The 23,290-nt window shown below is 43.6% G+C and overlaps 1 protein-coding gene across 2 annotated transcripts in view; it reads right to left on the bottom strand.

Moving 5' to 3' along the window:
* Positions 1-23,290, bottom strand: part of MTHFD1 (methylenetetrahydrofolate dehydrogenase, cyclohydrolase and formyltetrahydrofolate synthetase 1) — a 144,366-nt gene that overhangs the window by 100,034 nt on the left and 21,042 nt on the right. For both annotated transcript variants that reach the window (XM_029598114.1, XM_029598115.1), the window contains exons 2-6: positions 22,727-22,811; positions 21,816-21,875; positions 15,132-15,185; positions 7,302-7,438; positions 5,680-5,780 (exon numbers count right to left, since the gene is read on the bottom strand). In XM_029598114.1, coding sequence (XP_029453974.1) covers positions 5,680-5,780; positions 7,302-7,438; positions 15,132-15,185; positions 21,816-21,875; positions 22,727-22,811 — 437 coding nt within the window. The remainder of the gene's footprint in view (positions 1-5,679; positions 5,781-7,301; positions 7,439-15,131; positions 15,186-21,815; positions 21,876-22,726; positions 22,812-23,290) is intronic.

A 23,290-nucleotide genomic window follows, 5' to 3' on the forward strand; every position in this document is an offset into this window, starting at 1 on the left:
TGGACCACTTGGGTCTTTTCCTGCCGTCATTTACTCTGTTACTGTGATACTACTGAAAGGGTGTCAGATGCCTGGAATAGCCTCAAAGTGGTGGAGACGAACAGTAACAGAATTCAAGAAGCATGGGGTGTGCACAGAAGTCCACTAATAGCAAAGAACTGAGGGAAACATCAGAGATTGGCTGGGGTCTATGGCACTGTGTTTTTAAACGTGTGCACCAGTTTGGGTGGCCCTCGATTGAGGCAGGGAAGTAGTATAAAATTATTTAAAAATAGATAAATTGCATCAGGAATGATGATGGGCTAACCGGATAGGCCAAATGTCCTTATTTGTTGTTATATTCCATGATAGTGGTATTGCAAACAACCCAAATCTTAAATTTTATTATTCAAACATTTTTTTCCTTTTTTTCTTTCTGCGTTTTTAAAAAAAATACTAACAATTCATCACTCAAACACTGGATCCAATAAGCCAATATCATAACATTTGGTTACTTAGAATTACTAGAAAAATGTATGGTTTTTAACCAAAAAAGTCTTTAATTTACTCCTCAATAGAGGAAATATTTTGATTTGAAATCGCCATTAATGGTGCTCCGCAGTAGAGAAACCTACATTAAGTTTTTATGCCTTGATACAGCCAAATAGCGAAACGTTAGCTTGGGTAATGAACAAGTTGTTCTTTAGGTTATATTAACTGATCCTGAGAAAGCTTCACTTGGATCATCAGCAAGAAGCAATGCATGAAGGAGATGGACTTGTGCGATATCAGGACTCAAATAAGTTAAAACATTTTTCCTGTATTGTTTTGGATAACCTTTTAAGGACTTTTTCAAGCTCTTTGGTTTTTTGATTTGTTATCTTTTTGCTTCACTTTTACCTGTTAATATGTTGAAATTTTATTGCAAACAACCCACCTTCCACTTCCTCAAGAGCAGAAGGGGGAAAGGTGGTAAGGTACAAAACCAAAGGGTGGAGAACGGAAGCACAACCTAGCGATACTGCAGGTCATGAGGTAGCTGGATTGACGCCAGCAGGTAAAGTAGTCACGAGGCAAAATGACACCCAGGCAAGGGTTGATATCAGTACCCCCTTCTCTTTCGGCCCACATTCTCACAGACTGACTCAGATAATGTGGTAACCCCCTTTCACCCCCCCACCAGTTTGGTGCCTAGGATAGTTGTCCATCCTTGCAACGGCCCTGCCAGCAGGCTCAACTTCCCTGAAACCAACTGGATCAGTGTTGGCAGGTTGTTAGTAGCCAGATAAGGCCACAGGAATTAGAAGGCTGAAAATTCAGGCAACAGTATCACTAGCTTTGTTAGCTATTTAGATTGTTACACAATTTGGAGGCAAGATACAGGGGGCCGGGTTTTGGATTAAGCAGGGGTTCTTAAATGGTTATAGCAGGGGTCGGGAACCCATGGCTCGCCAGCCAGATATGGCTCTTTTGAGGACTGCATCTGGCTCGCAGACACGTGTCGCCATACTTCGCGGTTCCCCGCTGACCCAGCTGCTCCCCGGTCCTCCCCCGCCCGGGCTTAAAATGCTGTCAGCCCGGGCGGAACGCGGCAGGACAGCTGGAGTCAGCGGCACCGGCGTGCTCTCTTCTCCTCCCCCCCCCCCCCCCGCGGCCCGGAAGAGGAAGTGGAGAGCATCGGGTGCCTGCGCGGGAAGAAGAGACCACACTAGCGTGGTCTCTTCTTCCGCGCAGGCACCCGATGCTCACCACTTCCTCTTCCGGGCCGCGGGGGGGGAGGAGAAGAGAGCACGCCGACTGGAGTCATCCGGGTGCCTGCGCGGGAGTCATCGGGTGTCAGCCGGGTGCCAGCGCTGGAGTCATCGGGTGCCTGCGCGGGTCTTCCCGCGCAGGCACCCGATGCTCTCCACTTCCTCTTCCGGGCCGCGGGAAGAAGAGAGCACGCCGGTGCTCTCTTCTTCCCGCGGCCCGGAAGAGGAAGGGGAGAGCATCGGGTGCCTGCGCGGGAAGAAGACTGCAGCGCGGCTCGGAGGAAAATGAAAATCTTCAACCGCGGCCGATGGGACTCCGCCTTCGCCTCCGCGAGGGCTGAAAATGAAGGAGGTTAGCGTTGGGAGGTGGCTGCTGCTGCCGCGAGTTCCCGGGGGGGGGGGGGGAAGGGGGAGAGAGGGAGTGAATGAGCGAGCAAGCATGTGTGTTTGAGATCCTGTGTGTGTGAGTGAGAGATTGCATGTATGTGAATGATTGAAAGCCTGTATATGTGAAAGAGAGTATGTCTGTGATTGAGATCCTGCCTGTGAGAGAGAGAGCATGAATGTAAGTTTACCATTGGGAACCTGTATGTGTAAGTTTGTAATTGAAAACCTGTTTGTTTGAAAGAGTATGTGTGTATGATTGAGATCCTTTGTGTGTGAGAGAGATCATGTGTATGTATGATTAAGAGCCTGTGTGTATAAGTAAGAGAGAGATCATGTGTGTCTGTGTCTGATTGACAGCTGGTTTAGGTGATGGAGCATGTGAGTATGTGATTGAGAGCCTGTGTTTAAATGAGAGAGAGAGACCATGTGTGTCTGTGTGTGATTGAGAGCTGATTTAGGTGAGGGAGCATGTGAGTATGTGATTGAGAGCCTGTGTGTAAATGAGAGAAAGAGAGGAAATGTTTGTAAGCATGTGAATGAGAGTCTGTGTGTGAGAGAAAAAGACAGCATGTATTTATGTGATTGAAAGCCTGTGTGTGTTGTAAGCGTGAAAAGATAGACAGCATGTGTGTAAATGTGTAATTAAGAGCCTATATAAGTGAGAGAGAAAAAAACATTTGTATATGTGAGTACTGAGAGCATGTGTGTATAGGTGTGTCATTGAGAGCCAGTGTGAGAGAGAGCGCTGGTATGTGACTGAGAGAGGAGAAAGTTCCAAGCAAACCACCCCACCTCCTGCTAATTCAGAACAATCTCAGGACACCTGGATATCAAACGTTCCCAGGTATGCAGAGCAAAAAAATTTTTGTATCCTTATTATTTTTCATTACTGGATCTTTGTGTCTGCTATTTTGAAATATTTTGTTGGTATCTGGAAATGTTTTATATGAGTTTTTAATTATTGGATATTCCACTCATCAGCTGTTTCGAAATATGTTCTTTTTGTTAGTACAGTTTTACTGCTGATGATTTTATATTTCTTGATTTGTTTTATAAGGATGTGTGATGTTTCTTTTTTCCTTTGTTACAATGCATACAGAGACTCTGGCTTGTTGCAGTTTCCAATTCAGTTTTTGTCTGCATGCTTCTTGTTATGCGTTTGGTCTCTTTATTCTATGTTAGGTGAGGGACAGCACGTGATTCAGGTGAGGTTTTCTGCTGGCGTGTAGTTTCTGTGTAGGACTCTATAGCAGCCTGACTTGGTCCGTTTTCCTAATAGGAGATGTATTGGTGTCTTAAGGCCTGGTGTAATATTTTCAGAGACTTATTGTACTTTAAAAGTGTGATCTTACATAAAATGCACACATTTACTTGTATTTAGTTTTAAACATATTGTATGGCTCTCATGGAATTACATTTTAAAATATGTGGCGTTTATGGCTCTCTCAGCCAAAAAGGTTCCTGACCCCTGGGTTATAGTATAACTAGAAGTCCTCGCAGAAATGCAGGTGCTCACATAGCTGGCTCTACAGTAAACATGGAAGGTCTGTTGTCTGAACATCCAAGCTGGTATTGGTAGCTACTGAGATCATTTCAAAGCTTTGTGGTTAGAAAAGAGGTAGGTGCTGGATATGAACTACGGGGGAATCTTGTATGCTCCTCTACTTAGGATGATGGAGAGCAGATGAGAAAGACAACGGAAGAGGTCTGGAATAAGAAATGTCTTACAAGTAGTGACACTCTATGGCTGGCAGCTGGGATATAACCTTGTAGTGTGGATAGGGAGAGCTGCACAAACTAGAAGCATCAATTTTCTTTTTTTCTGATGTCATCTATTACATTACAATACAGAAATGTTCCCCATGCAGAACTACCCAAGACATTTCATATTAAAATGATCAGACAATTCAAAACAAACAAAAAAAAAAAAAAAAAAAGAGAGACCTGAGCTTTCACTAAAATTTCTTGAACGTTGCCTATCTACAGTTAAAACATGGCTATCCCATAATAAACTCAGCCTGAATCTGTCAAAAACTGAAATAATGATCTTAGGACACCCACAATTTGAAAATATTCCTAACTCTCTCTGTTGACAACATATCCATTAAAATTTCCAACCAAGTCCATAATCTCTGCATCATCTTAGACCCAAAACTAAACCTATCCAACCACAAACCCACCATCAAATCCTCATTTTATAAACTCCAATTACCCAAACACATCAAGCCATTACTTGACCCATCTCTCTTCTGCACATAAGTACTTCAATCCTTGATTCTAACGGACTGGACTATTGCAACTCTCTCTACTTAGGTCTATCACAAACTGCTTTACACCCTCTTCAACTCACACAAAAATTTCTGCAGCACGGCTTCTAACTACAAAATCACAAGTCCCCAGCTCTTTTTCATCTACACTGGCTCCCAATCAAATAGTGTATTCAATACAAAACCCCAACAATAATACACAATCTTATCTATAACAACCACAACTCATGGCTATCTGCTACTCTGCATCTTTATACCCCTTGCAGAAACCTCAGATCAAAAAAAATCAACTTCTACTACATCACCTAAAGCAACCAGGCTGAACATGACACGAGAACGTGCTCTCTCAACCGCAGGCCCAATTTTATGGAACACTTTACTTCCCGATCTCAGACTACTCTCGAACACTAAAGGCGTCAAGAAAGCACTGAAACACCACCTTTTCAGACTAGCTTTCCCAGATCTTTGTGATTTGTCTGCCTCTCAAGATTAGTCTTTTATTTATGTTTTATTATCTTCAGTTTATGTTGTATCATTTAAAATGTTTTTTTTAAACAATTATGTATGTTCCTTTGTAACCTGCCCGGAACACTGGAGGGTGCGGGATATAAATACTTTAAAATAAACACATTACTAGAAATAATTCATTTTCAGTTCCCCTTCCTATCACTAAATCACCCCCTCCCGCCACCATTCTTATGCAAATTGCGATTCTCTTCTGTATTCTGGCATTTTCTGCCTTGATCTGCTCATTTTGTTTGGAACTGAGGGACTGTAACGCCCCATAAATTAGTCAAGGGCTGTAATAAGTTAATCCAATAAAGTCTATCACATTTTTTTGTTGACCTTTATTTCAGTTCATTCAAGTACATGGTAACTACACTGCTTTATCCATTTCAAGAGTGGAAAGTCGCACAGGACACCAACTTAAAATGCTAAAAACTCTTCTTCTGTTAAAATACACCTGATGTAAAATACAAACACTTTATACATTCATCCACAAAATGACCTTGAATATAGAAAGATCTAATATTAGTAACTTATGTTACTCTCATCTCGTTAATCAGATTATAAGGTACTAGGGTAATACAGCCCTGGGAATCCTCACTCATTTCCATAGTTATAAAGGTAGGCCAAGAAAACCATGAAATACAATTCTGATACACATTCAACGTATTTCACAGCAAGAGGAGCAAGTTTAGATTGCTATAAATCCATGAGATACGCGTGCAACACTATTTAGTGAGGGTGCCTAAAACTCTGACAAAAATGAATGCCGGAAGGTGAGGTCTCACCTGTCTGTCTGATCAGCTCCAGGCATCCTTTTGGTGTGCAGGGGATGAAGCACTCTCCGAGATCACCTCTTGCAAGTTTTCCAGCATTGATACTCGTTAACCTAAATTAGTGGGAGGGGGAGGGGAAGAGGAAGGTCCTACATATCATAGCAATTATGAACCAGTTAGCAGCAATGCACTCTCTCATTTTTGAAAGACCACGTGTGCAAAAATGTTCTTGTGTGCGACTTTTTATTAGCAGAGTTCAAATTTGTGCATGGCAAGCCATCATAATGCACGTATCATTGGGATTTCTTGGGCGCGCTATGTTTTTCCATGTGCGCAGCTTAGTCTGCCTAAGCATCGTTCCCTCTATGTCAATTCAGCTAATTCCATTTTGTCCACCAAAACCAGTGGGACACGAGTTATCCTCTCTTCTGTCCCCATCTTTATTTGAAGATCGTCGGATCGGGTAGGCAGAGGAGGGGGGTGAGGGATTGGCTTGTCTACACTTTCAGAGGTTCAAAGCCTTCATTGGTGTTGGTAATACTGTAGTCTAATGCCAATCCTGATGAGGTGTTTAAATACCTCAAAAAGGTATAAATGAGGCACAAGAAACAATACCTTATTCAGAGGAAAGGGTGTTCTAGAACAAAAGTTCATGGTATGAGGTTCCAGAGGAGTAGACTCAGGAGCAACATACATAAATATTTCTTCACAGAAAAGGAGGTGGATGCATGGAATGGCCTTCCCCAGAGGACGTGGTGACGACAAAAGCTAATGGAAGTCAAAAAAGCTTGGGATAAGCACAGAAGACCTCTAGAGGTAAAAGAAAATGGTAAAAAAAAAAAAAGGTACTGGGATAACCTGCACGTAGCAGTGATTACAATCCAAAACAGCAGTCTGCATGGGCCTTCAAGAAGGCACTGAGCTAACCTGCAAAGAGTAGTGGTTACAGCCCTAAAGAGCAGTGCTTCCAGGAAGGCTGAAGTAATCTGCAGGGCAGGACCATAGTTAGAGCCCAACCTTCAGTGAACACGTGCAGACTGAGCCTTTGGACAACAGCCTCGCTAAGTTTGATGGCTGTGGGGGGATTATTACAAAACTTAATAGCCATGGAAGGGAGCCTGGGCATTGAATTAAATATTGGTTTTATAAGAATCAAAGCTAAAGATAAGGCTTGAAATGGCCTATGAGCGGTGGTGGTGGAGGCCAGCACTTAACAGATTTTGGGAATATTTGGGACAGATATGGCAGGCAGTTATCGGTAGAGGGTTGAGGGGGCAGGTAAAAGATATCAAAGACAAGAAAGATGGGGACAGGAGGAAGCTGGTGTTGGATTGCATGTAGGAATTTATATGTTCATCCTCCCAAAACAGAAAAATCTCAACTGGGCAGAATGGGTGGGCCAATCTAATCTTTATCTGCCATTATCTACTATGCAATGTAGATGCATTCCCAGCCATGGGAAAAATCAATTTTCATGCTCAATATACAGTGCACATTAAAAAAAGCAGGCCTTAATGGCCAAGTTTAATGCATTTTGGTAAAAAGCCCCCCTATCAATTCAGCAAATTAAACATTTAAAATGCTTAATGGATTTTTCTTTTGAAGCCACAATTAAGATTTTCAACAAGGCTTACCCATCTACATCTTTGTCTGGTGCAACGGCATTGGTCACTTTTTCTGTACTGATGGTGTTATCAGAATCTAGGGGTAATTGTACTATTAACCCATGAATGGCAGCATCTTCGTTCAACGATGTGATGCTTCTCAGTACCTACCATGGAATGAATGGCAAAATGGTTACTTAACAGCATTCTACAAGGATATAAAATTCAACAAATTACGTTAAATAGGAACATAGGAAGTTGCTATACTAGGTCAGACCAAGGGACCGCCAAGCCCAGCATCCTGTCTCTAACAGTGGCCAATCCAGGCCTCAAGCACCTGGCAAGTACCCAAACACCAAGCAGATCCCATGCTACCAATAGCAGTGGTTATATAAGTTAACTTGATCAATAACAGTTAATGGATTTCTCCTTCAAGAACTTATCCAAACCTTCTCTAAACCCAGCTACACCAACCACATCCCACTGCAACAAAGTCCAGAGCCCAATCATGCGCAGAGTGAAAAAGAATTTTCTCCTGTGATGATCAAATATTTCAACTATAGTATTCAGCTTCTTAAAACAAAGAGGGGGGGCCTTTAATCTATGATAGAATGCTTTCTGTCTTGTATCTGGGCAACTGCAACATTTAGCTTACATTTTTTTTTAAATTTATGGTCTATAGTCGACTATAGTCTCCTGATCAGAGTGCAGAGATCACAAATATCGCAATAGTCCTGTCAGAGGTGAAGTGCTGCTTTTGCACTAGGTGATAAAATGTAAAGTTGTGTTAATTTCCTTTCGTCCTGTCAGAGTGAGTTATGTCCCCATGCCAGCAGATGGAAACAGTCAAAAAAGCTCAAACTGACATCTCGCCCCCTACAGGGATCTGGTGCAGCCTTCAGTTCCTCAGTAACCTAATTAAAGATAGAGAACTGAAGGCAACTGCTTTGGAAACCAAAATAAACACCAACACAACCAAACCTGATTCAGCCAAAAAAAAAAAAAAAAAAAAAAAAAAATCACTCCATGGTCATTAATCCAGGAATAAGATAATCCCTATGCAAAGGTCACAATTAGGCCAACTATCTTCAGAGTTATCAACATACTCACTATTAGTTTTTAGAGCTCATCAGACTGCCATTTGATCATTGTGGCATCCCTGAGTGTGTTCTGGACTGGTCTGGCAGGACGAAAAGGAAAAGTAACAGATAAGTTTAAATGTGACCTCATCATCCAGGCAGATGAGTGGGACATATCAAAGCTCCACCCAGACCAGGTGGGAGAAAGCCACAATAGTTTTCAAGCTTCCTGCATCCAAGGCATAGCCTCTTCTGGCATGTACATCCACACTAAGGTGCTTAGAGCAGGGATGAAATGGAGGCCAGGGCACTGTCCTGCCATTATCCTCTGGAAAGACAGATTCTGATTCTGCCTATAAGGACTACTGCGCCCTTTATCAGGTGAGCTCACCGGCCCTCTGGGAGCTGAAAAAACTCTTGCTGGAATAGGCCAAAGCACTCCTCTTCTTGCTCCTCCTGAAACTGATGCCTTAGAAACCATTATGCTTTAAAACAAGATCTGTTTAGTTTAATTTTTTTTAATATGTATATTTTATTGTTAGCCACCTAGACCCTTGGCACTGGTGGTAGGTAAATGCAATAAACAACAAACATCAAAAGAGCAAAACACTATCCAAAATTCAGAAGGAACCGATCACCTACAAACATCTCAAAGGTGACCTACCATGGATCTGAGAATGGCCGTCCTTGCCTTGGCCTACATCACCCAAGTTTTTCGCCATCATGTGTGAGACAAGCCCAATTCTGATAGAAGTTAAACATTACCCTCAGAAAATGGAGAGTAGCCAGCAGAGAGATACCCATTACTTTACAATTACCAAAGGCCACCAACATCAATAACAAGACTTAAAAAGGCACTACCCTGCGAGGCCAGATTGCTTCCATACTAAAGCTCAAGTTTCAAGTCGAGAAGACCTCCTGCACTTGTGTGCTTCAGCCCCCAGCAGAAAGTATCTCAGCGAAGGGAAAACCACGAGAGCTTCCATGATTTTGTCTCTTGTAACAAGCCACAGCCAGTCTCTGCTCTCTGTGAGAATTACAGGTTATGCTTTCACCCCATCTCCTCTGGCAGAAAGACAAGATTTTAGAAAAGGATCCCTCAAAGGGAGGCTCTAAACTTACAAGTCTGCTACCTGTCCTCTTTCGCACCACCAAAAGCTGTAATCCCTGACACTAAAGTATCCTAGCTATGTAGCCTGATTCTCTCAACAGCCACGGCTGAAAAAGAAAATGGCAGGAATCTTCTAGGGAAGAATCATTTGACTGGGGGAACCTGGGAAGGGCAATGTCTGGACACCCAACAGGACACCCAACAGGGCAACAGGACACCCAACAGGAGATTGAATGCCGGTCATGGTTCTACTAGGATATCCAAATCCCCTGGCTCCTGCTTCCCTTTCTTTATTTTTATATACTGACATTTGATCTGAGATATCATATTGGTTTACATTCAGGTACTGTAGGTTATTTCTCTATCCCCAGAGGACTTACACTCTAAGTTTGTACCTGAGGCAATGGAGGGTAAAGTGACTTGCCCAAGGTCACAAGGAGTGACAGCGGGACTCAAACCCTGGTCTCCTGGTTCATAGCCCACTGCTCTATCCACTAGGCTACTCCTCCTCCTTTTTCACAGGAAGAACTTGGAACTTCATTGGGCGAACCAGAAATCCACTCATGGAGGTAATCCCACCTGATCCCCAATACAGCAAAGGCTGCTTCTGCCAGTCTTCACACTTCAGGCCTCAAGAACGTTGGCTCAAGAACATTCATGTGCATGATGACAATGTCTGCCATGTGAGCTGCTACTAAGTCCTGCAAGGGAATTCCAGCCCAGTTCAAATCTGATTCACTTACTAGGGCATCCGAGGGCTACTAGATTCACTCATCAGCTACTGAGGTTACACTGATCACCGACAGTGCACTGCCTTCTCCTAAGCTAGAGGACAGGTTTTCTGCCACATTAGACCACTGGCTCTGGCCATCAGCCTAGACCTGAACTCGCTGGTTCTCCACTAGGACTCCTGTCCCCTCTCAACCTATAAGACTAACACCTTTGGCACAAAAAACAAAACAAAACAATGAATGAAAACTCCAAATCCATCCCTGCAGACAACAACAATGAAAGCCACCTGCTCAGACTCTTTCTAATCTCCCTAAAGAGAGGGAAGGATAGTCTTGTGACACTGGACTACTGGATATCACACTGAGAGGAGTGCAAACAGAGAGAGACACTGGGTCTGTGCCCAAAGTACAACATTCAGATCCACTATTCTGGAGCACAGGACCTGAAGAACAGACCATACTTGGGGTGGATGAGAAAACAGGAAATTTAGACACTGGAAGTAAGGCCATAAGCTCTTGATGTACAAGGCTTCTTTGGAAGGAAGAGTTTCCTTATACTCCAGCGGATAGGACAAAATGAATTGCTGCTCATGATAATCACTCAGCCTGCATAACCCTAGCTGCAGATGAATAGCTTTCTTGCTCTGAATCAGCCCTGAATAGTACAGATGTCCTACTAAACAATAAACAAGAGTTCCTCCCTGCATAGGGAGGCCTTTACTATCACTCGACCAGCAGGTGATTTGGGTCATAGTTAGCACAAGGGGGAAAGCCCGATAGCTGTCAGGAAAGGATCCAGGATAACACATCTGTGAAATATCTGCTAACCCCTGGAAGGGATAAATGTTCCTGTGTATCCATGTGGAAAGCCACCTAGGTCTACCATTCTTCACAGTGACCCCAAGAATAGGAGAACTCTTAGCAGAGTTTCCCAAATTTTTAACCAATGTGGTTCCATTTTAGCACTTGGAAATTCAGATGACCCTATAGGATGACCAAAACAAACTAACAGGGGTGTGGTCTCCCTCCAAAAATCACTTTCACCCTCCCCTATCTTGACCTCCAGAGGACCTAGTCTCTTAACTTCCTCCCCTCCAGCAGACTCCCCCTCCAGCTGATTCTCTTATATTCCCCAGTTCCTTTCACCTCCCCAGCCCACCTTCTCTCACATCCCATCCAGCCCTTTTTGCAACTCCCTAGCTGATCTTCTTTCACCTCCCGAATCCCTTTTTATAACCAACAAATCTCTGACATCCCCTCCCTCTCACCCCATCTCCTATTCCCTCCACCATCCTCTCTGACCTCCCTGCCTCACCTCCTCCAATCCATTTTCTCACATCCCCCTCCTCAGCTGATCTCCTCTTTCCCATCCCCTATAGTTAATGTTATTCCCCCTTTCTCACCCATCACAACCAATCCCTCTCCAGCTGATCCAACTCTCAGACCTCTTCTACATTGATCCCTTCCTTTAAATAACCCCCTCCCAACATCTCCATGGACGGGATTAGTGGCAACATTTTCTTTTGGGCCCTGGGTCAAAGATGGATAAACTGTGGAAATAGAAGGCAGGTTAATGACAGGGTTAAATTTTTATCTTGGGCAGGTTCAGTGGTGGGTAAGGAGAAAAGCAGTAGCAATTGCCACCAGCCCATGCGCACTCATCACTCCCCTCTCTTCATGGCTGGTCCTGAGCCTGATGGTGATCTGCAAGTGACAGCAGTATTAGTACTGAAAGTCAGCCTGGAGCCTCAAAGTCAGTGCAAGCTCATAGGCCCTGCAGTAGCCCTGATCCCTCCTTGCTTAGGGTTTCCTGTTCCCACAGAAACTCATGCAAGGGCAGTGCCACTGCAGGGCCTGCGAGTGCAAGCTGGCTCACAGGCCCCACACTGACTTCCACTACTAATGCTGCTGGTGTCTGAAGAAGGCTGCCATTTGAGGTACCTGTGACCCCAGATGAAGGTTTTGTGACCCCATTTATGGTCCTGACCCAAAGTTTGAGAAGCCCCAAATCACAGCCTTTTCTGGGAGACCTGAAATAAATAGCAAGGGAGAGATGTAGCCCCAAAACCTGTAGCTGACCAAATCAGCCTAATATCATGCTCCCACTGCCTAAGCAGTGTCCAACCACCCAGCTCCAAGTGTCACCATAAAGGAGGATGCTAAGAACACAGCAAATAGGGGTTCTGTTGCAGCTGAACCCACTGACCTGGACTACCTCCTCAATGTCTTGAGCAGATTGCTTCTAGCCTCTGAAATGGCCCCACCAGGACTGGAACCAAGGGGTGGAGGCTTCTGATGAGCACCCCTAACCGACCTCTGCACCTTTAGTCCCTAAAGTTCCAGCACTACTACCCTTAGAGAGGGTAACACTGTACAACAAGGCCAAGATTACAATAGCCATCGCCCTGTGAGGAGAGCTCCTGAGAAGCATGGTCATAAACACTGTGGCCCCATCTTGAACTAGCCTGGACAAGGCCATATGGAGGATGCAACCAAAGGAGCTCTGAGCATCATTTAACACCACCATGCAAGAAACACGAGCTATGAATTCATCCCAGAGCTACAGGTCCCCGTGTAGGGAGGTTTGGGAACTCCCCCTCTGAACACTGATACCCGTGGGGAAGGTCACCATGGCCTCCTCCGAGGGATGCTGGCCCTAAATGCAGGAGGGCTCAAGTCATAAAGCCATTGCACATAACTGCCTGGGGAGACACTAGAAAGAAAAAAAAAAGGAAAGATTGTGCCCAGACAAGTGAGGCTTACATGATTTGTCTATCATGGGGGGGGGGGGGGCCCCTGAACACTGTACTTCTCTTCACCAACTGGAGTCTTACAAAATAAGGACAAACCCCCTACATGATCCAATACCATAGCCTTCTCTTCCTTGGTAAGGGAATATAGATCCCTCTTAGTCTTCATCATCTCACACTGAGGAGATCCTATCACCAACGGCCAGATGCAGTCAGACTTTCTTGGAAGGGGGTGGGGGTGTCATACGAGCACCCAAGAATACAGGTCCACCTATAGATTGCTGCCTCTCATTGCTTATCAGAGAGCTGCATGAGGCCACGCCCCAGAATTAAGGGTCACCATCTCCTCTCCACCGAGGAGGCAATCTCCCCAAGTTCTGCTGGCTCGGCTAGCTCCTCCTCCTCCTCTCGCCCAGTTGATTCCCTCGGACTGGACCAGCCAGTGGAGAGCTCTAACGCCCCCAAAACTGCCAAGGCTAACCTAAGGCTTTTCTGTGCGTGCACACAGATAAGGGCTGGAAAGGGTTCAAGGAGGACTCCAAAAAGCGATGTCCAATGAGAACCACCCTGTTTTTGTTTGTTTTAAACAGGCTGCAGCAATCTTCAGCATCACTAGCCTAATTTGGCCTTAAAAGACCCTCTGGGAAGCTTCCTTTGTGAAGAGAAGACGACCGCCAATTCTGCAGGCTGTTCCCGCTAACAGGGAGGGCAGGAGAGAGGACGTCCAAAATGCCTGGGAGGTCGCCTGCTGAAATAAACTTGGGACAGAATTGGAGCTATAAGGAATTTTCCATGCCAGACGGAAAATATGTAGCCCCCATGAACTTCCCCATTCGATTATCAGAAGGGGAAAAAAAAAAAAAAAAGGAGGTAAAGAGGCTGGCAAGCTTGACCTTTTTGTTTTGGGCGTGAAGTGGTGGTAAAATGGCTGCTGATTCTGTCAAAAAGGAAGAGCTGCTCCGTGCACACTACAACACTGCCCCCTCCACCGCAGGGCCAATACTCAATCTGGGGAACCCACCCAGTTTCACCTTTTGGCAGGGCTCAGACCTGCCATGGATCGCACCCACCTGCCTGGTGCCTGCCTATTCATAAACCAGGAAGAACGCACCGGCCAACATGCTGAGCCGCAGTACAATACTTGCCGTGCCGCACCTCTCTTTTCACAGCCTTACTAGAAGCAGGTGGAGGGAGGGAGAAGGGACTGTAAGCACTTCAGTCCGAATCAAACGCTGCATCATCGGAGAAGGGGAGGTAGTCTGGGGAGAAAAGGACGTACTGCAACCTTCTTTTTTAAAATAAAATCTTTACTGCCTCCCCCTTGCTCTCCAAGAATAGAGGTAGAGTGTGTTGTCAGTAGCTCCTGTTGCCAGATCCACCAAAGGAACAAAAGTCACCAAGGGCCATCCAGTGCTTGACCCATCAATGCAGGAACTCTGACCTCAACTGAGTTGGTCTTCAAGCAGGGAGGGAGGATCAGTCCTCACAGGCCTGTTGTCTGAAGCACCCCCAAGGCCCAGCCTATGCTCCACTGGGAAACTGAGCTTATAGCCTTCTCATGAGCGGCCAACTCCTAGCTCCAGCACCTCCACATGCCTGCACCACCTGCTGGAGACAGAGAAATACCAGAGAGCTGAAGCCTGCACCAGACCGCCATAGGGGACATGAAGTCAGCTTTGAGCTCTTTATCCCTCTATCTGCATCTGCTGACAGGGGATATAACCTACTCACCAGCTGCCCAGGTCTTTCTGACTCCCACGTGCTCGAGACTTCTCCCAGTTTACAAATCACTTTCCTGTAATTGTTTTACAAGTACTTGACTTTATACATGCTTAAATGTAATTGAATTTAATAGCCTAATCCCCTCACTGTGATTTTATCTGGCTTACTTTGCAGTTTTAGTGCCATCAGTGAGGACCCTTTCACTTCGGTATGCAAATCCCTGGCACCAGCTCAGACTGTTTGGCACTCCACCTTCCATCCTGCATGGGAAAGAACTTACCACTAATCAACTTTTGATTCTTCCACCGAATCAGTTTTCAATCTGTCAGCTCCTCATTGGCTTTGGGTACTGCGTTACCATATCTAAGACCCTGGCAAACCCCAGATAAATAGCATTTGCATTATAGATCTCCTCTCTCTCTTAACCCTACTGACGTTCAGTCTTTACGCTGGCGTCACTTACTTACCTCTGCTTCTGTCACAGTCTTTGGTAGCTTGATATGATTAGCACTGATCCCAATCTATAGAAAAGAACATAAAAACATGAATCTTGGCAAACAATTCCCTGACACACAGTATAAGGAGCTATGGGGGTGTGGACGGGAACAGGAAAAGCCTCTTTTTCTGTAAGATACACAGGGGGTGTATTTATCTTTTGATATGTATTTTATTGCTATTTTTACATGTTCCACATATTGTTACTGGTACATGCTTTGAGTGTTTATGGGAAGGAGTGATAGAAGAATAGTTATTATGCCACTCTTGTCACAGAAATAATTTTATTTAATGAGTCATGGGGCAGAATACTGAAAATGCCACAGAACTTATACTTTTGGTTGCAAAACAAGATTTCACATACATTCTAGTGCATTACAGTTCTTACACTTTTTAAAGAAAAAAAAATGCAGGCATTTAAACCTTTTTGCAGCAAGCACCCTGCAGTTGATTAGTTATTTTAAAAACCTCACTAACGTTCTCTCAGAGAACTTTCTGAGAAGTTATCTAGAAGCTACAGCTGTATCAGACTTCTGAAGTGGCAAAGGCTCTGATGTACGAGTCAGTCCCGAACAGTGAGCAAGGTGTACCATTATTCAAAGCCCAATATTCACAGTTATCCGGCTAACTTGCTGCTGAATATCCCCATGTTTGGCACTATTTAGCCAGGTAAGTTATATCCAGATGTTAGAACCATAGAGCAGGTCTATCTCCACCTCCCAAAGCTTGAGAAGATAGAGCAGTCTTCACTAATTTATGGCATTTTAAGTAACCCTGCTCCTGACGCACATGTAAAGGTAAGGCATTCCAAACTGCGGAGCTCCCAATCCAGTGGGAGCACTGAGAGAATATCATCATGCTGGAGGCTGAAGAGGACTGGGAAATATTATAACTTAAAAAGTTTGAGGGAGAGATGAAATAATGGGGTGGGTGTGGGTGTCTGTCTGACTGTCTGATATAAAAAGCAAGCCAAGAGTAGGCAATAGCTTAGAATTTGTGTGTACCTAAATGAAAAGGGTCAGTAACTCACAATCAAGCTGATACAATATGGGCGCGGTATAAAAGTGTCCCCGTTTTGGACGCCCGCTCTTTCAACATGCGCACAGCACAGTCCGCTTTCCTAGGTGCGTGATACAGCATTCAAATAAGAAATCACAATGGCGCTGAAAAAGCACGCGGAGGTCAAATAAAGAGCATCCATAACTCTACTCATTTTACTGTATCTGGCCTCCATACAGTATTTCGAGTGCACTTGTGAATGTGTTGAACGTCTGTCAAAAGGGCATACATGTCAGACAGAATAATAAGAAATAGGAATTTCCAATTTATTCATTTTAATATCTAACATGTGACATCATGCTGCGTGTCATAATCCTACCTGGGAGGTATATAAAATCGCTGCTCGGAGTACAACGGTCCTTTTGTATTCAGTTCAAATGGAATTTGAACTGAAAGCTCACACCAGTCTGTATTAAGAACAGACTGGTGTGAGCTTGTGTCTTCCATGTTAGTGGAATAGGAACATCGAGATCAACATCAGCATCGTTTACATTTTCAACAGGTAAGAGACGCAGTTATGGACGTTCCTTTCTTCGGCGCCCATGACTCAGGTGGCCCGGCACAGGCCCGTAAGGGACGCTCAGAGTCATGGACGTCCAGGAAAGAAGCGGCAACCTCCATGATTTACGCTCGGTAGTGCTGCTTGGCCGCCCATTACGGGCCTCTAGTCTGTCATCAAGTCCTGCTCCTTTAATTAACTGCATTTTTTTCTCATATGTTCATGCTGTCCATGTGCCCTGCTTCTTTGTTCTGACCATTAACTGCATGTATGGGTGTCTTAACACTAGCCAAGTGGCCAGCTTTTCCCTTCTTCCATTACTTATTAGTGGAAAGTTATATTGACATCTGTCACTGCACAGTTGATATTCTGATAGGTTATCTTGAATTTATTTCTATTGTTTGACGTATGAAATGTTTTTATTTTCATTCACAGACAGATTGTCTTGGGGGAAAAAACAAACCATCTCTCAGGTGGAGAGAGAGGCCGGAGATCTGCAAGAGCAGGCAGGCACTAGCGGTGGCCAAGCGTCCAAGAAGCGAACACGTGATGCTTGCTTTACGGCTGGTGAGAAGGAGCTACTCTGCCGCACAGTCCGCGAGAGCTACAAAAGTTCTCTTCAAATCAAAAGCTGCTGCTTCTTCTACAAAGAAACAGATTTGGGAAAGGATCGCCCTGGATGTCAGTAACGCCCAGGGAGGTCAAACAGATCCAGCACCAGTGGCGCGACACTAGAAGGGAAGTGAAAAAAAAAAAAGCTGCCAAAATTGAGGCGGCAGCAAAGAGGACTGGTAGGGGACCACCATGCAATATTGTTTTGATCCCCCTTGAAGAGTTTGTTCTGAGTACTGTGCGCCCAGAGGTTGTGGCTGCACTGTATGGCGCTGACACAGGAGCAAGTGAAGGCATGCATTTTGAAAGTGCCATCTTGTTTGCATTGCAAACAGCCGATAAATTAAACATTAAATAATTAAAACCTCATGAAAGTTTTATAAATTTCCTAAAGCACCAGTATTCAGAACAGCAGCACATCAAACACCACCCAATGATTAAACTAATAAGGATTTTAAAAATCTTCCACTCTCCATACTTGGGGTCTTTGGATTTCAAGTCACTCCAAGATTATTATGGATTGGAGAAAGAGGAAAACACACATTTACAATATGTTCAGTCTCTCTCACACAATACCCAGGCTCTCTCTCCCTCACGCATAGGATCTCGCATGCGGACACACGCTCTCCCCCTCTTTTCTGGGCTTCTTTTTCAGTGACCAGTTGGATGGGGTTGGGCTGGCAGCCACCAGGTCCTCTGCTTCTCTCTCTTCTTCAGCCACCATGGGATGGGCTCCAAGGTGGCCCGTTGGGCCTCTTCTTGGGCTGCCACAGTATGGGCCCTGCTGTGGCCTGCTGGATTTCTCTCTCTCTTCAGCCACCAATGAGATGGGGTCCACTGGCGACCTCTGGGTCCCCTTTCTTTCTTCAGCCAGGGCAGAATGGGCTCTGTGGTAGACCGCCAGGCCGCTCTCTCTTCAGCCACCAGTTCGATGGAGTTTGCTGGCTCCTCGGGTGGCCACCAGGTCCCCTCTTTCTCTTCTTTGGCCACTGTATGATGGGCTCCGCAGTGTGTTGCTGGGCCTCTCTCTCTCTTCGGTTGCCATTGGGACCTCTTATGTTTGGGAAGCCAATCACCCCAAACTCTGGCCATGGTCATGGCATGGGTGGCAGCTGGCGTCGCATTTAAGCAGCATCATTTTCTGCTGCTGCAAGGCCAGTCTCACAGTAAAACAGAAATCAGAGAGTAGGATTAAATGGACAATTTTCTCAGTGGAAAAGGGTAAACAGTGGAGTGCCTCAGGGATCTGTACTTGGACCGGTGCTTTATAATATATTTATAAATGATCTAGAAAGGAATATGATGAGTGAGGGCATCAAATTTGCAGATGATACAAAATTATTCAGAATAGTTAAATCACAAGCAGATTGTGATAAATTGTAGGAAGACCTTGTGAGACTGGAAAATTGGGCATCCAAATGGCAGATCAAATTTAATGTGGATAAATGAAAGGTGTTGCATGTAGGGCAAAATAACATTGTGTAACTATAGCATGGGTTATGTTCCATATTAGGAACTACCACCCAGGAAAGAGATCTAGGCATCTTAGTATATCTATCAGAAAATGATATACTACATACAAATCAACATGGATTCCGCAAGGGTCACTCCACTGAAACTCTTCTATTGACTTCATTTGACACTATATTTCGGGCTTTCGATTCTTACACAGATCACATTATCGTCTTCTTAGATATTTCCGCAGCTTTTGATACTGTTGATCACCAAATTCTCATTTCTATTCTTAAATCTATAGGTATCTCGGGTGCTGTATTACAGTGGTTTATCTCATTTCTGTCTGATCATATTCAACAAGTTAATATAAACAATCATTCTTCTGAACCATACTCTATTGCATCGGGTGTTCCACAGGGTTCTTCTCTATCCCCTATTCTTTTTAATATCTGTTACCTCTTTGCCGCATCTTAGCCTCATTAAACATACAATTTAAAATCTACGCCGATGACATACAGTTTATGGTACCATACAACACCTCTTGGACTCATACATTATCTTTAGTATCCTTATATCTCACAACTATTGACACATGGCTTTCTCACAACAGACAAACTAAATCCAAAAAAACCAGAAATAGTCCATCTCTCCTCAATTACAGATTCATCCATAGGTCCCCCCTCCCAACTTGTATTTAATGGAATCACTATCCCCATCTCCAAATCTGCAAAAAACTTAGGTATAACCATCAATTCAGACCTTTCATTAAAACAGCACATATCCATAATTACCAGAAATTCATTTTATAAGCTCCAACTCCTGAAACAGCTTTGCCCTCTACTTTTTTTTCACGATTTTCAGACTATACTTTAATCACTTATCTTTTCGGGGCTTGATTACTGTAATTCTCTTTATATAGGTCTCCCAGATAACACACTTCACTCACTTCAACTGATCCAAAATGCAGCAGCACGTATCTTAAACTCTTCCATAAAAAAAATCACATTACCCCGATACTTCAATCATTACACTGGCTACCAGTTAAATACAGAATACAATTCAAGATCCTGTCCATTATACACTCACTCATTTATACTCCTAACTCAGTTACTTTATGCTCCATTCTCCGAATATACAAACCCGCTAGACATCTAAGGTCACTGGACAAAAACCTTTTAGACATCCCATCACCACGACAGGCCCGTCTCGACATCATCAGAAAAAGAGCATTCTCTGTCATTGGACCAATCCTATCGAACGCACAACCAGACTCTTTAAGATCCATATCCAACTCCAAACTTTTCAAAAAATCCTTAAAAACACATTTATTTCAATCTGCTTTCCATATATCACACTCTAAATAACATAACCTCTTTTCTCTCATGCAGGGCACAACATTATTATATAGTGATTTATCTTTAGTAAACTAATTATTGTTTTAGATACTTTTTTATTTTTTATTGAATATTTTTGTAACTTTGCGCTTTTTATAATTTTATGTTTCTTTTAAGTTTAATCTTTATGTCTATTTTTTTATTTAGTTATGTAAACCGTTTTGATTAAACACTGTTTGTAAAGACTGTATACAAACACTTTTAAATAAAATAAATAAATAAATAGTGGATAATACTTTGAAATTATCGGTTCAGTGTGCTGCAGCAGTCAAAAAAGCAAACAGAATGTTAGGAATTATTAGGAAGGGAATGGTGAATAAAACGGAAAATGTCATAATGCCTCTATATCGCTCCATGGTGAGACCGCATCTTGAATACCGTGTACAATTCTGGTCGCCGCATCTCAAGAAAGATATAATTGCGATGGAGAAGGTACAGAGAAGGGCGACCAAAATGATAAGGGGAATGGAACAGCTCCCCTATGAGGAAAGACTAAAGAGGTTAGGACTTTTCAGCTTGGAGAAGAGACGGCTAAGGGGGAATAGGATAGAGGTCTTTAAAATCATGAGAGGTCTAGAACGGGTAAATGTGAATATGTTATTTGCTCTTTTGAATAATAGAAGGACCAGGGAGCATTCTTTGAAGTTAACAGATAGCACATTTAAAACTAATCGGAGAACATTCTTTTTCATTCAACGCACAATTAAACTCTGGAATTTGTTGCCAGGGGATGTGGTTAGTGCAGTTAGTGTAGCTGGGTTTAAAAAAGGTTTGGATAAGTTCTTGGAGAAGTCCATTACATGCTATTAATCAAGTTGACTGAGGGAATAGCCACTGCTTATTACTTGCTTTAGTAGCATGGAATCTATTTAATGTTTGTATACTTACCAACTACTTGTGACCTGGATTGACCACTGTTGGAAACAGGATGCTGGGCTTGTTGGACCCTTGGTCTGACCCAGTATGGCAACTTGTGTTCTTATGACTTATCCAGCTAGATGGTGGCCTGTGAATATCCAGCCAAGCTGCGCTGAATCTTGGCTGCACATTGTTTAGCTGAATGTATTGTATGGTATGCACCATCTTGTTCTCGTCTCAGTTCTTGTCAATTATTTCAAGTGCCATCATTGCATGATTATTGTCCTTAAAGAACAAGGATGAGGGCATTCTCTATTGCGGCTCCAGCAGTTTGGAAGGCATGTGTATCAGGAGCAGGATTACTTAAAACTCCATAATTTAGTGAAGGCTAATCTATTTTCTCAAGTTTTTGGAGGTGGAGATTAAAAAAAAAAAAAAAATTATAGGATGAGAGTTTAGCAACATAAGATTTGTGTTTATTTTACCTTGTATTTATGTTGATTATTTTAATGTCTTTATTGTTTCAATTTTACGAATAATGTTGTAATCTATGCAGAAGAAATTGGATTCTTGGAATGTAAAATGTTTTAATAAAATAACTAATAAGGCCAGAGCGCGTGAGCACGTCACCGCCTACTGCGTGAACAATGCAGCAGCTCTCTCACTACATAGGCCCTGCACGAGTGTAGGCAAAATGGCCGGGGAAACGTGTGTTCCAGTGGAGGAAGAAAAAAGGGAAATAAAGTGTTTTACAGAGAGAAAACAATTTCAAGGTTTACCTCGGCAGCAGCCTTCAGCTTCACTTTAATGTAGAGATTTGAGTCATCCCTATCCCCAACCTAAAGGACAAAAAGAAGTACACAGTAGACTTTAGATTTATAATCAAACAATTCAGCTCTCTCAGGCTACTTTTCAGCATTAACAAGAGCTTAAAACACAAACTGGCAAGGGTAAAGAGCCATCCAGAGACTGCCGAAGAGGACCACAGGGCTCGGCAGCAGCAGGACAAAACAACGAAATTAGATAATTTCAACCGACAAATGCACGAGGGCCTGTGAAACATGAAACTGTGCAAAGTTTTATGCACGGTGATAGTTGCAGCCGCCCCTACAATATTTGCATGTCTGAGCTCAGAAACAGAGACCTGCCAGCGGACGCTGCATATTGCATGGCTTCTGGTAAATTCCAAGGCAGAATGTGTTTTGTTTGAGTTTTGCACAGTTAACTGATGAGCAGTCACGGCTGGGGACGTAAACAGTGCCAATGCTGGCCCTGGCGGCACAAGTTACTCGCAGTGACCCAGACGAGTTTTCTTCCACATTACTGTGAGTCCAATATCTCCAGTTTTTCAGCATTACATTTTTTCAGAACTGGGACACAAAAAAGACTGCACATGTGCAATAAGAATCGCACATAACACATTAAATTACCAAGCACCTTGGTGTTATACACTTAATGGTTTCCGTTAAGATAAAAATAGGCAACTCATGGAAAAGTTCCCCCGAGCACTACAGCGGATCGTGGAATAGTCCAAGAACTGTGCCTGCCAACACCGAACAATGGCAGCGCTACCCATGCTTGCAACAGGAACGATGTACAATATTCAGCAAAACTAAATACAGGAAATGATTTATCTCTGTGCATCATCCCCGTGGACCAACCTGCAATCTGAGAAAATAAGGATCAATACCTGTAAGATAGCGAGACCGGGACTGAAACCAGGGACCTTGTCCTTCATCAAAGCCACTTCATTCTTCAGTCTCTCCCGAACCTGGCTGAACAGTAAAGAGAAAAATGCAGCACTAAATCAATCTCCAAATGATATAAAAGCATACAAAAATCAATACTGCTAAAAAGGCACACACAAATATCAAACATCTAAATGTGTTATCAGACAGCATCTTCCTTTCCCTTCCTAGTACATCAGTCAGATCACAAGTCCTCTCCTGGGTCCCACCTGTTATGTGGAAACAGAGAATCCTTCCACCCTCACGCACTTTTAGTCTCAGGCTCACCCATTCCTCCGGAGATACTCCAAGTATAATTAGACTTTCCTGAAAGGGAAGTGGAGGGTGGGGAGAGGACAATATCTGCAGAATTATTGTTAAGGGGCTTTGGATCTCCTCCGGCACAGTGAGGAGTAACCTTCTCATCGTCAAAGGTGAACTGGCCTAATCGGACATCCAGTTTCTATACCTATCTGACATACCCATGCGATTAAATAATTTTATTTTGTATATGAAAAAGGAATACT

The sequence above is a fragment of the Rhinatrema bivittatum genome, chromosome 4, assembly GCF_901001135.1.
Source record: "Rhinatrema bivittatum chromosome 4, aRhiBiv1.1, whole genome shotgun sequence".
NCBI lineage: Eukaryota > Metazoa > Chordata > Amphibia > Gymnophiona > Rhinatrematidae > Rhinatrema > Rhinatrema bivittatum.